At 43.6% G+C, this 13,431-nt stretch overlaps 1 protein-coding gene across 4 annotated transcripts in view; it reads right to left on the bottom strand.

Annotated features, from left to right (window-relative positions):
* The window catches only part of celsr2 (cadherin, EGF LAG seven-pass G-type receptor 2), a 62,177-nt gene that overhangs the window by 11,430 nt on the left and 37,316 nt on the right, over positions 1-13,431 (bottom strand). For all 4 annotated transcript variants that reach the window (XM_070958267.1, XM_070958266.1, XM_070958265.1 and 1 more), the window contains exons 6-19: positions 9,311-9,468; positions 8,746-8,909; positions 8,331-8,456; positions 6,092-6,255; positions 5,165-5,344; positions 4,975-5,088; positions 4,183-4,339; positions 3,785-3,926; positions 3,438-3,558; positions 2,079-2,262; positions 1,837-1,938; positions 1,580-1,674; positions 492-701; positions 68-251 (exon numbers count right to left, since the gene is read on the bottom strand). In XM_070958267.1, coding sequence (XP_070814368.1) covers positions 68-251; positions 492-701; positions 1,580-1,674; positions 1,837-1,938; positions 2,079-2,262; positions 3,438-3,558; positions 3,785-3,926; positions 4,183-4,339; positions 4,975-5,088; positions 5,165-5,344; positions 6,092-6,255; positions 8,331-8,456; positions 8,746-8,909; positions 9,311-9,468 — 2,101 coding nt within the window. The remainder of the gene's footprint in view (positions 1-67; positions 252-491; positions 702-1,579; positions 1,675-1,836; positions 1,939-2,078; positions 2,263-3,437; positions 3,559-3,784; positions 3,927-4,182; positions 4,340-4,974; positions 5,089-5,164; positions 5,345-6,091; positions 6,256-8,330; positions 8,457-8,745; positions 8,910-9,310; positions 9,469-13,431) is intronic.

The raw sequence follows: 13,431 nt of genomic DNA, 5'->3' as shown, positions 1-13,431 counted from the left end.
AAAAGCTCTGTAGCCTTTAATGGTTGTCAGCATGTCACATGCGCTACTCCATTGGTAAAACACTCACCTATGTGAGGTGTGACAATGGTGAAGGGGCTGAGGTAGGTCTTCCTCATGTTCTGAGCCAGTGTGTTTGCGTATTCCTCGTAGTGGCGCAGCAGCGCTGCCGTGCCGCCCTCCGTGTGCTGGATCAGCTCCCAGTGCAGGCGTGTGTCTGGAGACAGGATGGCGCTGCCCACGCGGACCAGATTCTGTCAGAAAACAGCAAGAGTTCAGTGTGACAAGATGTCACAGCAGAGAGTGAAGCGAGGTGTGATGTATTCCCTGCAGATACAGCATGAAAGGCTGTGAAATCCTACCAGGCAGGACTGTCTCTCTGTTTATACACCAATTTTGTTTACTGCAAAAACTGCCACAGTCTCTTGGTTTTACTTTGTGTCATGCTGTGCTGTGAAGTTCCCAGCTGAAGTATACAGTTTACGGTGGTTCACCTCAGTGAAGTGGACGTCCTGTGTGGCTGTGAGGTTGAAGCCCTGCTGGTTGCTCTCGTGCTGCAGCAGACTCTGCATGAGCCGATATGCTACCTTCACATCGCTGCCGTAGTAGTTCTTTGTGTGCAAGGTGGCATTGGCCAACATGGCTGCTGTCTGCTGAACGTGTCCAGGGTCCAGGAGAGATGCGTTACGGGAAAACTTGTCAGACTGCAGAAAGAAAAGGAAAACAACCATTCAATAATTTGTAGATGGATGTTTGTGAAACACCTGTTAGCCATGCTAACGTCGTAACTGAAGGGATGGCAGGGTCTTTTGGTCCAGACTGACATATCTCAACAAGAATTAGATGAACTGCTGTGAAATTCTGTTCAGACATTCATGGTCCCCAGAGGATGAATCCTCATGACCTTGTTGACTTCCTGACTTTTCCCTGTAGGTCCACCAGGAGGCTGACATTTTGGGCTTTTAGTGAAATGTCTTGACAACTTTTCGATGGATTGGCATGAAATTTGGCGCAGATATACGCGGTGCAGAGAAGATAAATACTAAAGACTTTGGTGATTCCTGACCTTACATGTAGCGCCACCAGCAAGTCAAACTTTTCACTTGTCCAGACTGAAATATCTCAACAAGTATTGGATGGATTGCTGTGAAATGAGATATTCATCATCACCAGACGAATCAAATGAGTTTGGTGACTTTTCCTCCTGTGCCACAATGAGGTTTTCTGTCAACTGTCAACAATTATTGGATGCTTTGCCATGAAATTTGCTTCAGACTTTCTTGAAACCCTCAGGATGAATTGTGAGAATTTTGGGTGGGTTAGTCCAATACTTAAGTTTATGATCAAATGCCTTCAAAACTAACAATATTCCCACCAGCCTCAGCTGTACTTTCTGCTAATTAACAAAATTAGCATGCTAACATGGTAACATTGGTAAACATTTTACCTCTAAACATCAGTGTGTGTGCATGTTACCATTGCTGAGGTTAGCATTTAGCTCCAGGCACCACTGTGCTGAAGTGCATCTGCTAGCATGGTTACAGACTCATAGTTTGTTTAAAATCATTCAGTAGCTACACACCAAGGCTTTCAGCTTGCTGAAGGTAACGGAGGTACAGTTGAAGAGATTGGGAGGCAGCCAGCCCTTGTGCTCATCACAGTGGCGGATCGCTGTGCCTGAGACAGAGAGAGAGAGAGAGAGAGAGAGAGAGAGAGAGAGAGAGAGAGATCGTACAAGAGGTGAGGAACAGACTGCAGCTGAGAGACAGCTTGAGGCAAGTTTCATATATTGCCATGATTTTATGGTAATTTGATGAGCTGCCTGAAAAACCATCATACCGAGTGTTCCCTTGGGACAGGGAACTGCTGCAGGGAGACCAAACTTAGTCCTGGGCCACCAGATCCCAGCCTCGATGGCCTGAGGGCAGCTGTCATAGATTACTGAGAGAGAAGGAGAAGGAAGGAGAGGAGAAAGATGATGAGGATAAAAATGGAACATCATTCTATATATCTGTAGCTTTAATGAAACGGGGATTATAAATGAAGCATTAGAGTAACTTGATAAAGTGAAGTGTTCTGACCTTCACAGCCATTAGGAGACACCTCAGCGAAGGGGTTGTCACAGTGGTCACACTGGCGTCCGATCACCCCGGGTTTACACTGACACTGGCCGCTCTCTCGGTCACACGCTCTGGAGAAGGAGCCGACCGGGTAGCAGTCGCACAGCAGGCAGGTGTCGCTGCCTTCAGGACGGTAGTGGTTGTCCTGGAAACAGGATCGTAGAGAGAGGAAGTGCTGATTAACAATTTTTCTGAATCAATTCTCAAGCCTCCCCTCATTATCATGTATCCACACAGGTTCCTGCCTGAAGGCTTTGACAAGCTGCAGCTGCTTGTTCAAGAACATCTGGTTGCTGAGGGATGAGTTTCTCAGTTATGTCCCATCTACGTTTTCCTTGTGAGACTTCAGCTACGACCCTAAATCACGCTACATACAACGGCACATCACAGGTTTTCAGTGTGTTCACACTGAGAAAGTGACACCGTTACGATCACTCTGAAAAGCTTGATTTGATGCAGCTGCTGATGACTGTGAAAATAAATAAACTGTGGAGATACAGGAAGAGGGATAAATAAGTCATTGCTACAATTAGTGGCTTGTGAGAAATCCCTAAGTGAGAGTAGAGTTTACTGGACTTCCTCCGGATGATACAAAGACAAGCTTCAAAGAGGCATCAGTTGCTGGAGATGCACAGAAGAATGCACATTAATGAATGTTTTACAGAATGGTGCTAAAATGCAAGAATATTGAGATAAATGTTGGTCAGGAGGTCCCACTTGCCCATTTGTGTGATGAGATCCTTCCACTTTGAAAGGTCCGATCCATCAATGCTTTGTGAAAGGGTTCACACGATCCTTTTACTTGTCCCACAGTGGAGTCAGTGTATGTGACATCACTTACAAACTGGCTTATTTACATTAATCGACTTTTTTTTTTTTTTTTTCTAGCTAATTCTGTTGTGATACCAAAGCTTGACTTGAACTTTGGGAAACTGGATAACCTTTAAATAAATGAAACAACAAAGTATTCATGCTCATTTTAGGTTGTTAAAATTCAACAGAAAGAAAAAAACAAACAAAAAACGAGCAGATAAACTGCAGATGGTGGCGAGGCAGCCCCAGAAAGACAAAGTATTTAATCTTTAGAAAAACATTTGTCTTTCTCTTTGTGAAGTTTAGTCAGCAGTAACACTTTATACTTAGTATGCATGACTGTACTCTACAACTACCAGGCCATTAACTAAGAGTTTTCCTTCAACAACCTATTCACTGCTTATTGATAGTAAGTAACAAAGCTATTGTACATGAATTACAATTTTCATAATCCAAAGCTTAATAACTCTAACCCCCAGAATCAAAGCTGCAGGTCAGCGCTCTCACCTTGCACCGACACTCTCCACTCGTCTTGTTGCAGTCAGAGTCGAAGCCTTTGTCTGTCTGACAGTTACAGGGGCCGCAGGTCTTGTGACCCCACCAGCCTCTGGGACACGGCAGGTCGGTTCTGTAGACACATACATCAGATTACATTACACTGCAGAGTAATAGAGCACACAACACAAGAAGAACCATGATCCACACACACACACACACACACACACACACACACACACACACACACACACACACACACACACACACACACACACACACACACACACACACACACACACACACACCACACACACACACACACACACACAGTTTGACATAAATGTGAAAAGATTTACTTTTTCTCGCAGTAATGGCCAAAATAGTTGCTGGGACAGTCACAGGTGTAACCACGAGAGGAGCTCAGCTTCCTGGTGCAGGCTGACTCATGCTCACAAGGGTTTAATGAGCATACATCAGTGCAGTTGGTGCCATAGTAGCCTGTGAAAAAAGGTAAGAAAGGTAAGTATGCTGCCGTGCTCTCACAACATGGGTATAACCAGTAAACTGCAGTGAGGAGGGATGAGAGGAATGGACCATGTATGAAAAGTTGACTGTGACACAGTAACAACTCGCGTTTCAGTTGAGTTAACTAAAATACAGGTTGAATTAACATTTACAGGACGGTGATTGTTTTGAAAGGTTTAAAGTGACCTCCCAGCCCTGCAAAATGTTCCGATCATGTAAGCAGACTGACCAGCGAGGCAGGTGCAGGAGTGGCTGTCCCAGTCGTCGCTGCAGTAGCTGTTGACAGGACAGGGGCTGGAGCTGCAGGGGTCGGGCACACTGCAGCCCGGCTCCACGTTCACCTTTCTCGCCTGAGACAGACTCAGAGCCCCGCCCACACGCAAACCCTGCAGGTTCACAAACAAACAAACAAACAAACACATGCGTGAATCCATGGAAGCACAACACAGCTTGCAGCTACATTTGCAATTTCAGGCGCTCTCGGGTGCAGTGTTTGTTTTGATGTGTGAAATGTTCCAAATAAGTGGAAGGGAAATAACCTCATGTTTCAGGGAGCAGAGAATATGCTGCAAACAAAGAAGCTGCTTTTTCAGATGTGTCTAAAAACACTTTGAGGTACCAGTCTGTGTAAATATTCTGCAGCAGATATCTTCCTGCACTCCACCGTGAGCTCAAGAAGTTAAAACTTTTGCCAAACACGCTGAGTGAGCATGATTTTCAAATCAAAAGGCAAGTATTTAAAAGTCGGTCAAATCTGGATGGACACACATAACCATTGTTTCAACAAATTTGTAATGACCGTATTTCAAAATTCAAAATAAATTTCAAAATAACATCTACTAATATTATTATTATTATTTATTCAATAAAATTTGGACAAATCTTTTATTTGTAGATTATTAGTATTTTTATTTGCAAAACATCAAACCATTGTTTTCTAGATGCTCACAAAAAATAGTTAGGATTAAATCTGCTTTTAGACATGATAACAATTGTTGATATGAATGCAGAACCCACAGACCTGTATACAGCCACGGAAGCCATGCTGAATTTTCCCATCAGGCCTGGCCAAACCACCAACGCTCACAGTCTTCAGCTTGGAGTCTCGCAGCCTCCCGTCCACCTCCATACTGGCCTGAAAAAGTGCATGACACAGACTTTATGGCTGCAAAACTACAAGAATTTCATTAAAATAGGATACAACAACTCACCAGGTAGAGTCCCTGGTCTAAAGACAACACTGCTTTATGGTGGCTCGCTGCTCCTCCCAAACTGCTAATATCCAGCTGCAAATGATGCCAGTCTCCATCGTTCACCAGCACCTCCTCCACGCGGGAGAGAGTTGAGTCTTCCCCTCTGTGCAGCCCCATCAACACACTCCCCCCACGCAGCTACAAAGGCAGGGAGAGAGCCAAGAAAAGGAGAGAAAACAGCAGGAGGGAGATTGAACCAATGTTCAGTAACAGAGGAGATAAAGGACCACCAAGAATCAGCTCAGCATCACATGACGAACAGAAAGATCCAGCTCTGACACTCATTTTTTGCACACTCTGCTGTCAGAGTTCAAACCTTGAACTGCTGCACATCATAAGTGTGCGAGGCTGGAAATAGATTATCTGATTGTTATGTAACATCAAGGAGGCGTCAGTCTAGACGAGTTCAGAAAGCAGCCGTAGACAGGGCTGAAAATGCCTCAGATGCTACAACGAGTGTCTGATCGGTTTCGTCTCAGCATCCTTTGGTATTCAGTGATGATGCTGCAACACAGACGGCCAACAGGTGGAGCCTCAATTCTACAGTGTCATTTTGAAACTTCAGGTGTGAATCACTGGACCTCACACTCATGAAGAAATAAATGTTCACTCTGTTACAGAATTTTTTCCATCTTGTTGATCAGATTAAGTGACAAATGACCTAGAAATCCTTCAAAATGTGTCTTTTCTAATCAAACTTTCCCATGGAGGATAATCCAACATTGCTTTGCTTTGCAACATTTCAGTGACTGCAAAAACTGCAGAAAGAAAAAATGTGTGAAACAACTTGGCCTCAAGCAGATGGAGAACCAAATGAAGCCAGAAGAAAGTGACTGTGCGTGTGCATGCGCAGTGAGAGGAAGTGTGAGTATGTGTTGCTCTCACCTGTAGTGTGAGGTTGTGCTGCAGGCCAGAGGAGATGTGCAGCAGTGTGGCGCTGGCCTGACGTGTACGAAACATCAGCTCTACATGCCAGGGGACAGAGGCCGCCGCCATGTTGTTCCACTGCAACAGACTGTTACCCAGGAAACGCTGCGGGCTTGCCATTACTAGGGCAAAAAGAGTTAAAAAAGCAAATAAAAGGAGAGAGTAAGAGGTAGGATGAGGTGATGAAAATAAGGAGAGAACTTCAAATGCAGTGAGTCATTACTATCAAAACCAGCTGATCACGTCCAAGTTATCACAGGTAAAAAAAACCTCTCTATTTATCAGGCACAAAGACACTTTACTGAAGAAATCTGCTAGCTTTTTGTGGATGCAATGCAATCAAATCAGGTGTTTCCAGAAAGCTAATTTCACTGACTTTACAAACCAACATCTGCACCGGTAATTCAAGGGAATAAGATATGAGGACATTGAGGTAAATTTTTAAAACAGCACCAGATTAAAGCCTGTCAAAAATGGGTTTTTCATCCTGTTCGTTGGCGGCGATGTTTGAGCTTCATGGTGCTGAATGATGATGTACATGTTTGATGCTAGAAAGCTGTTTTCACATTTGTCTGCAGAGGAGGGAAAGCTTTTTGTGGAAAAACATGCAAGACATAAATTATTATTCAAAGAAGAGTATTTTATAGGACTTTAACATGTCTGAAGCAGACCTGTGAAAACCTACTCTTTTAAACTTACAATCATTTCAAATGTAGTTTTACTTGTTCACTACATGAATCAGAGTGAAGTTTCGGTGTTTGTGCACTCATGCACTGACTCTCTAAGAGGTTTGAGAGAAGCTTTCTGGCTCTTTCACACGTCAACAAAGTGACACAAAAGGACACTCTGCCTGATGTGAAACAGTTTCCCTCTCATTATGCTGTCTCTGTACAAAGTGAAGAAAAGCACCCAATCGAAATGATTGATTAGTGATGGCAAATAAACCTGATGTACTGTGGCTGTGGCTGTTGGGTGGCAAGAGGAGTGAGATGCAAAGACAAACTGCAGTGCAGCTTCAGGCACAATGTTTCATACACCTCATGCACATGTGTGGCTAGACGACACAGACAGATCAATATGTATGGAGCTACATCTTGCGCACACACACACTATTCTAGTGCTGCCACTTATAATTATTTTCATCATGGATTTTGTCGACTAAATGGTAGAAAATAAAGTAAAATGTCCGTCACAATTTCCCAAAGATGAAAGTGAGTTTACGATGACATACGACAAAACAAAAACAGGAAATCTTCTCATTTGAGGAGCTGGAACAACTGAATTTTGGCAGTTTTTCTTGAAAACTACTAACTGATCAACAGAGAACGAGCAGTAGTTGCTTATTCACTAATCAACTTTCCACCATTCCCATGCAAATACATACACAAACAACTGCATTTCAAAAGGCACCTCTAATGGTGTTGATGATTGTTCAAAACGATTGATTATAATTTATTCAAGTTATCAAAGCTCATTAAATCACCTTTGGAGATCAGGAACATGTGATCACATTGGTGTTACACTTCCTACATATTCATCTCTACCTCCCTGCAAAGTAACTTCTTTTCCTCCCTTTAATATCTGATCTGCATGAAAAAACACTCTTAAATAAATCTTTTTTACTTGTTCTACTTCAAGCTAAAAACAAAAGGTGTGTTGTTTTGCTACAGTCGCTCTCTCTCCTCTCAAACTGCTGTAGATTGCAGCTGCAGCAGAACAGGTGGAACAAAACCAGACACCAGAGAACAAGAGAACAAAAACATAAGCAACACTCTCCATGTCTCCAAAAATCAAAAAGCAATCAGCCTTGAATGGTTGAACCACAGAAAATCCAACCTGGAGCAGCTCGATTCCCATAGCTGATACTGATTCAGTCATAAATCAGACATTAAAACTACTAATCAACAAGCTTTCTATGAGTATGAATGTGTGAAATCAAGCCAGCAGTTCCCACAAAGCTGCAGCACCACTAACAGCACTGCACACAGTTGATCTTTCACTCACTCAGTGTCTGCAGCGATGACTCTCTGTTACTCTGCTTATTGTGACCTGATGGATGACGGCTTCATACTCAATGACAAGTTCAGACTCAGGTCTCAAAGGCAGAGGACGAGAAATCGGCACACATCTGTGTCTCGTCTCATGTCTGGATGTTTCCGCCCCAATGGCCTGCATGTTTTCCACTTCACTCACTCACCTCTTTGGCAGTTTTGCCCTCCAAATCCGAGGGGGCAATCGCAACTGAAGGAGCCCCACAGGTTCACACAGGTTCCTCCGTTCATACATGGACTGTTGTTGCAGAAATGTCTTTTGGCAGAGCATCCTAGGAGGGCGAGAGAGTAAGAGGTTGATAAATCTGTTTGATCTGTTCTACCTCATTATTTCATCAAAGTGGCGAAGAGGGTAATAAAGTATTCATAGCAGGTACAATGATCATTTCCCACTGACTCCACTTCCCCGCTGTGCTCATTATGCTCATTTTCTTTCCTCTGCCAGTCTCTCTCACTTGGCTGGTCTAACAATAAAACATTGTTTGACTGCAAAACACTGACAGCTTTAAAAGATTAAGTAAAGGATCAGCTTTAGATGCCAAACAGCAGGTCAAAATGTACCTGGCAGAGTGCCGTTGTTAGCGATGAAGCTGGCCATGTCAATGTGCTGGTTGTCGATGCGCAGGTTCTTCATGCAACCCACAAACTGACGGTTGCGAATAGGAAAGTCCTCTGGGAGTTTGGGGACCCCTCCGAGGAGCAGGGGGCCCGTCAGGTCCAGTGATCTGAAAACACAGAACCCCACAGAACGTTCAGAGTTTTGCTTTGCCTTTACATCATCAACACTAATGGAGGGGGAGGGGGGAGCATGAAAAATTCATCACAGAGATAGTTTCGCAGTGTTATTTCTACCCCTGGAGATGAACACAGGAAAAAAAGAAATAAACATAAGCAAAGCTTAGCTAACACCCTGGAGATGTGGAACTTCATTTCAAAACAAGTTTACTCTCTCCCTTAATGAGCCAACTGCAAAGAAAGTAATCAAGTAAATTACTGAAGTCAATACAGAGTAATGAGGGGGGATGTACAGCAAAGAGCAAAAGGATATTTATAAGATTTCTGCTGCAAGAATAAGATTTATCAGAAAGAACTCAGATCTGTGCTGCTGTACCTCCGGTGGACTTACTTTTTGGATCCTGATTGGCTGCCCTGAGCAGAGCAGGTGTAGTTTCCGATCATCTGACCAAACCTAAGGGCCACAGAGGTGTCACAGTTGTCCACCGTGACTACGACGACCTTCTGGTCTGAGGGGCCCTGGGGCAGGCCGGCCTGGTTTAAGATGGGCTGTGGAGTCAAGAGACAAACTCATGAATATTAAGATAAATTACTCCCCGCGCCTTCCTTATGTTTCTGCAGAGGCTTCGTCAAAGGACTGAACGCACAATGCCTCGATGCCTCGTCTGTATGACACACACTGAAGTCTTCATGTACACTTGAGAATCTGGAGAAATGTTTGAGTTCCCTCAAAACTGAGGATTTAACAATGCGATCTATGTTTTTTGTGAATTTTTGCACTGAGAGAATTCATCCCAGAATGAGTTTGATTTTAAGAAGCTTTCATCCGTACGCGCGAGGATGTGAATTAGAGCAGTTCAGTGCAACAGAAATATTAAAATAGCTTGATTTAGATGAACAGACAAGAGAAAGGCCATCATTGTCGCATAGTATCACATTCATTTGAGAATTCCCCAAAGGCTCTTCATCCTAAAGATCATAAAACAGAGAAAAAAAGTAGCTGCTATTTTTAAGGTGCTGAAGTATTTTGGTCCCCCAGCAAATTATAAATAGGACTCAGAAATAGACTGTTATGAAAATATCTCTATTACTCTGCTGCACTAAAGCAGCACAGAAACCCAGCCAGTGTGAAGCTGTAACAGAGCTTCATGAGCCAGGTCACAAACTGAAGCTTTGAAAGCAGGAAACAACAGTAAATGATCACAATCGGTTCAATCCTCGTTCATCTTTAGCTCGCTGTTACTGAGTGTTTTAATAATTCATATCAAAACAACAAGAGCTAAAGGCAGCGGCTGGCAAGCACACACACACGCTCGTGCACACACACAGGAGAAGAGCTTGCTCTCTGCAGGACATCGTCCCTGTCAACAAAGGATCTTCTTCATTGTCTGTGAAATCAATGGCGAGAGCAACAAAAGGAGGAGGGGTCGGCGGGGGAGAGAATGATGATCCTGTCAATAAAGGTTGTGACCTCTTTTCAGACCAGGCAGTTTCTCTGAGGTCACGTAGAGCTCATATTAACCCTAAGTGTAGGTTCAAGCTGGTGTCGCGAGCTGAGAGCAGAGCAGTGACCGCCCTCACTCAGGGCTGCCCGCGGAGCTGTCAGCTGGTTGGACAGGATTTAGACAGGAATTAGCTCGTCTTCATGTCCAGAAATGATACAGAGAATTGGCTTATTGCTGATGGCAATGAAAAACATTAAGCGTGTATTGTCTGGCTATGTGGATCTCTGTGAGGTTAAACTAAAATAGATCCCCGCCACTGACTGCATGAGCCTCAGGAATGATAATCCTGCGACTGCTCTGCTGTTATGAAGCCTCGTCTTTGCTGTCTGATCCCTCCATTTAAAAGCTCGGAAAAACAACACCCAGCTTGACTTATAGCGCAAATTTCATTGGCTGGTGCAAGATCTTTAGCAGCTCTATAATAGGAAATCTATGAAGACAAAACACACTTCATCAAGCAAAAACAGTAATGACAAATATAATTCTAGTCTGAGGCACTGCCACAATTGAATTCCTCTCACATGATTTTCTCATAGAGTAGATTAGATTAAATCTCTGTGAGCCTATAATAATATGACTCTGTAAGTGAGAGGCTGCAGTTAGTTAAATTCCTGTGCTCACTTTGTCTTGTGATCACAGTGTACTGAGTGAATGAGATGAGACCAATAATAACCATCTGGCTGTATGTTATCACAACACCTCAGCTAAATCACTCCATCATTCTCGGAGATGCTGAAATGTCAGTTCATTGTGCTATTGTTCATAGACGGATAGAATAAAACTTCTTCTTTGTCTTAAACTCCCCAAAACATAAAAGCAGCACTAGAACATTTCATCTAGAGAAAATCAGTGTAAAACAAAGCACATTAGTGAACACGACTAAGAGTCGTGTTTAAAGAGTGAGGATGAATGCAGGCACAGTGGTGCTTTGAGCTAAATGCTAAAGTTAGCATGCTAACATGCGCACAATGACAAGGTGAACATGCTGATGTTGAACAGGTATGTTTCATCTGTTCACCATGTTAGTTTAGTGCGTTAGCATGCTAACATTTGCAAATTAGCATTTAACACAAAGCACAACTGAAGCTGATGGGAATATCATTTGTTTTGCAGGTATTTGGTTTTAAAGAAAGCATTTGACAAATTTAAAAATTGGCCTGTTAATGGCGCTAGAGATAAAGTCAGGAGATCACCAAAATCAGTAGGATCAATGTCTCTGAATCATGAATGTCTTTGCCAATCCATGACATTTTGAGATATTTCACAGGATAACTAAAAACTCAGTCAACAAAATCACTACGATCCATGAATGTCTGTACAATATTAATGGCGATCCATCCAATATTTGTTGAGAAATACAAATAAAATGTCTAAAAACAAAACCTAAACTTTTAAAACAGTGGATGGGGCCAATGGCATTTTACAACACCTCCTATAGTTCACACTGAGAAAACAGAGGATGAGAGCCGTCAAGATGCTTGTGGTTTCATTAGTATCATTATTATGCCAGCCAGCTTACTCCTCAGTCTGCAGTTCAGGTGACTGAGCTAAGTTTTCTTCCTCGACAACAGGCCCTGTTATCAAGCTCTGTTCCCACAGGAAGCCCAGACACTTGCTGTTCAACACTGACATGTTAAGTAGATGGAAAGAGACACTGAAGGTGGTTTTCACTTTTCAGTCGACGCTCCAATTTGTAACAAATTTGTTGATGATGAAACAAGCAAACATGCGCTATGAACTGCCAAAGGTGAAATCATCCGACATGCTTTCTTCCACGGTTTTCCTTTCGCTGTGAAAGCTCTGAAACAGGCAGCGCTCCAGATTGGACGCTCCTTTCACTGACCTCTGCTGTCATCAGTCACGGCTGTTGACTCTCCAATAATGACTGTCTGTCAGGACGTCTTTCTGCAGCACAAAACCCTGTCCTGTCAGCGCTGATTGGAACGCACATATTTGCACAAGACCACGTTAAACACTGCTCTTCTCGCTCGCCGCTACAGGGGATTATGGGAATATGAGTTCGCTGTCGCAGAGGGTGACAGGGGTTGCACAAGAGGAGCATGGCAGCAAGCAACACAAATATGGGATCTAAGATTGACTGAAAAAACCATAGCAACAACAGGGGTCGGCCCTGAAGCGCAGCGTCCCCGTTCAAAGCCCGAGTCAATACTTCTCTCGGCTTTTCTTTACCCTCCTTTCGCTCCTCTCCTGCTTCGCCTTTCTGTCCTCGCTGGAGAACAGAAAGTGAGGGGCACCTTCCCCGGGGCCGCATCATTCACTGCCCATGGTCCCAAAGGAAGCAGAGCTGAACACAAAGGCAGCGGTCATTGCCATTCTCCACAGTCCCCCACCATCCTGAAAGCCACATTTCAATCTAAAATGCCCCCTCCCCGCCTCACCCTGCCCCACCCCCTGCGGACAGGGACGGGTCAGAGTGGGCCACCATGGGATACCTCCAGTGGGAGGAGCCGTGTTTCTACCTCAGCGACTCACAGGATGTGGAACATGAGAGGAGGATTAACTCAGCTCGAGCTGGGGGTTGAACCATGGACACTCTGTGATAATCAGTAGTAAAAGGATGCCACATTTTTGCCATTTTGCCCAAATAATGCAGGATAGATCAGAAATTCCTGCTGCCCACCATTAAGAAATGATCCAGTTACCATGAGTACATCTGATTAGTTAATGGTTAACAGGTCAAGTTAATTCACAGTTGCATTTTACACCAAATCAGCTTGAATCCAGCTCCATAGAAGAGCTCAGACCCATGCATCAAAGCAGAACAGCGCCTGTCTTCTCAGAAATCTGCTGCCGAGCTCTTACTGTAAATGCAAAGCTCACCTTCACAGAATCATATCATCTTGAAACATGCAGCACAGACAGACGTGTCAGGAAAACAACAAAAGAATCAGAGAGCTGTTTGATTTCAGGGTTTTGTACCAAAGTGATTAATGAGACTGTAATGTCTTCCTGGCAAAGAAGCAACTAGTTTTCATCCAAAAGTTGA

This window comes from Chaetodon trifascialis, chromosome 3, assembly GCF_039877785.1.
Source record: "Chaetodon trifascialis isolate fChaTrf1 chromosome 3, fChaTrf1.hap1, whole genome shotgun sequence".
In the NCBI taxonomy this organism is placed as follows: domain Eukaryota; kingdom Metazoa; phylum Chordata; class Actinopteri; order Chaetodontiformes; family Chaetodontidae; genus Chaetodon; species Chaetodon trifascialis.
The sequence above is the reverse complement of the archived record's forward strand: the minus strand, read 5'-3'. Positions and strand labels throughout refer to the sequence as shown.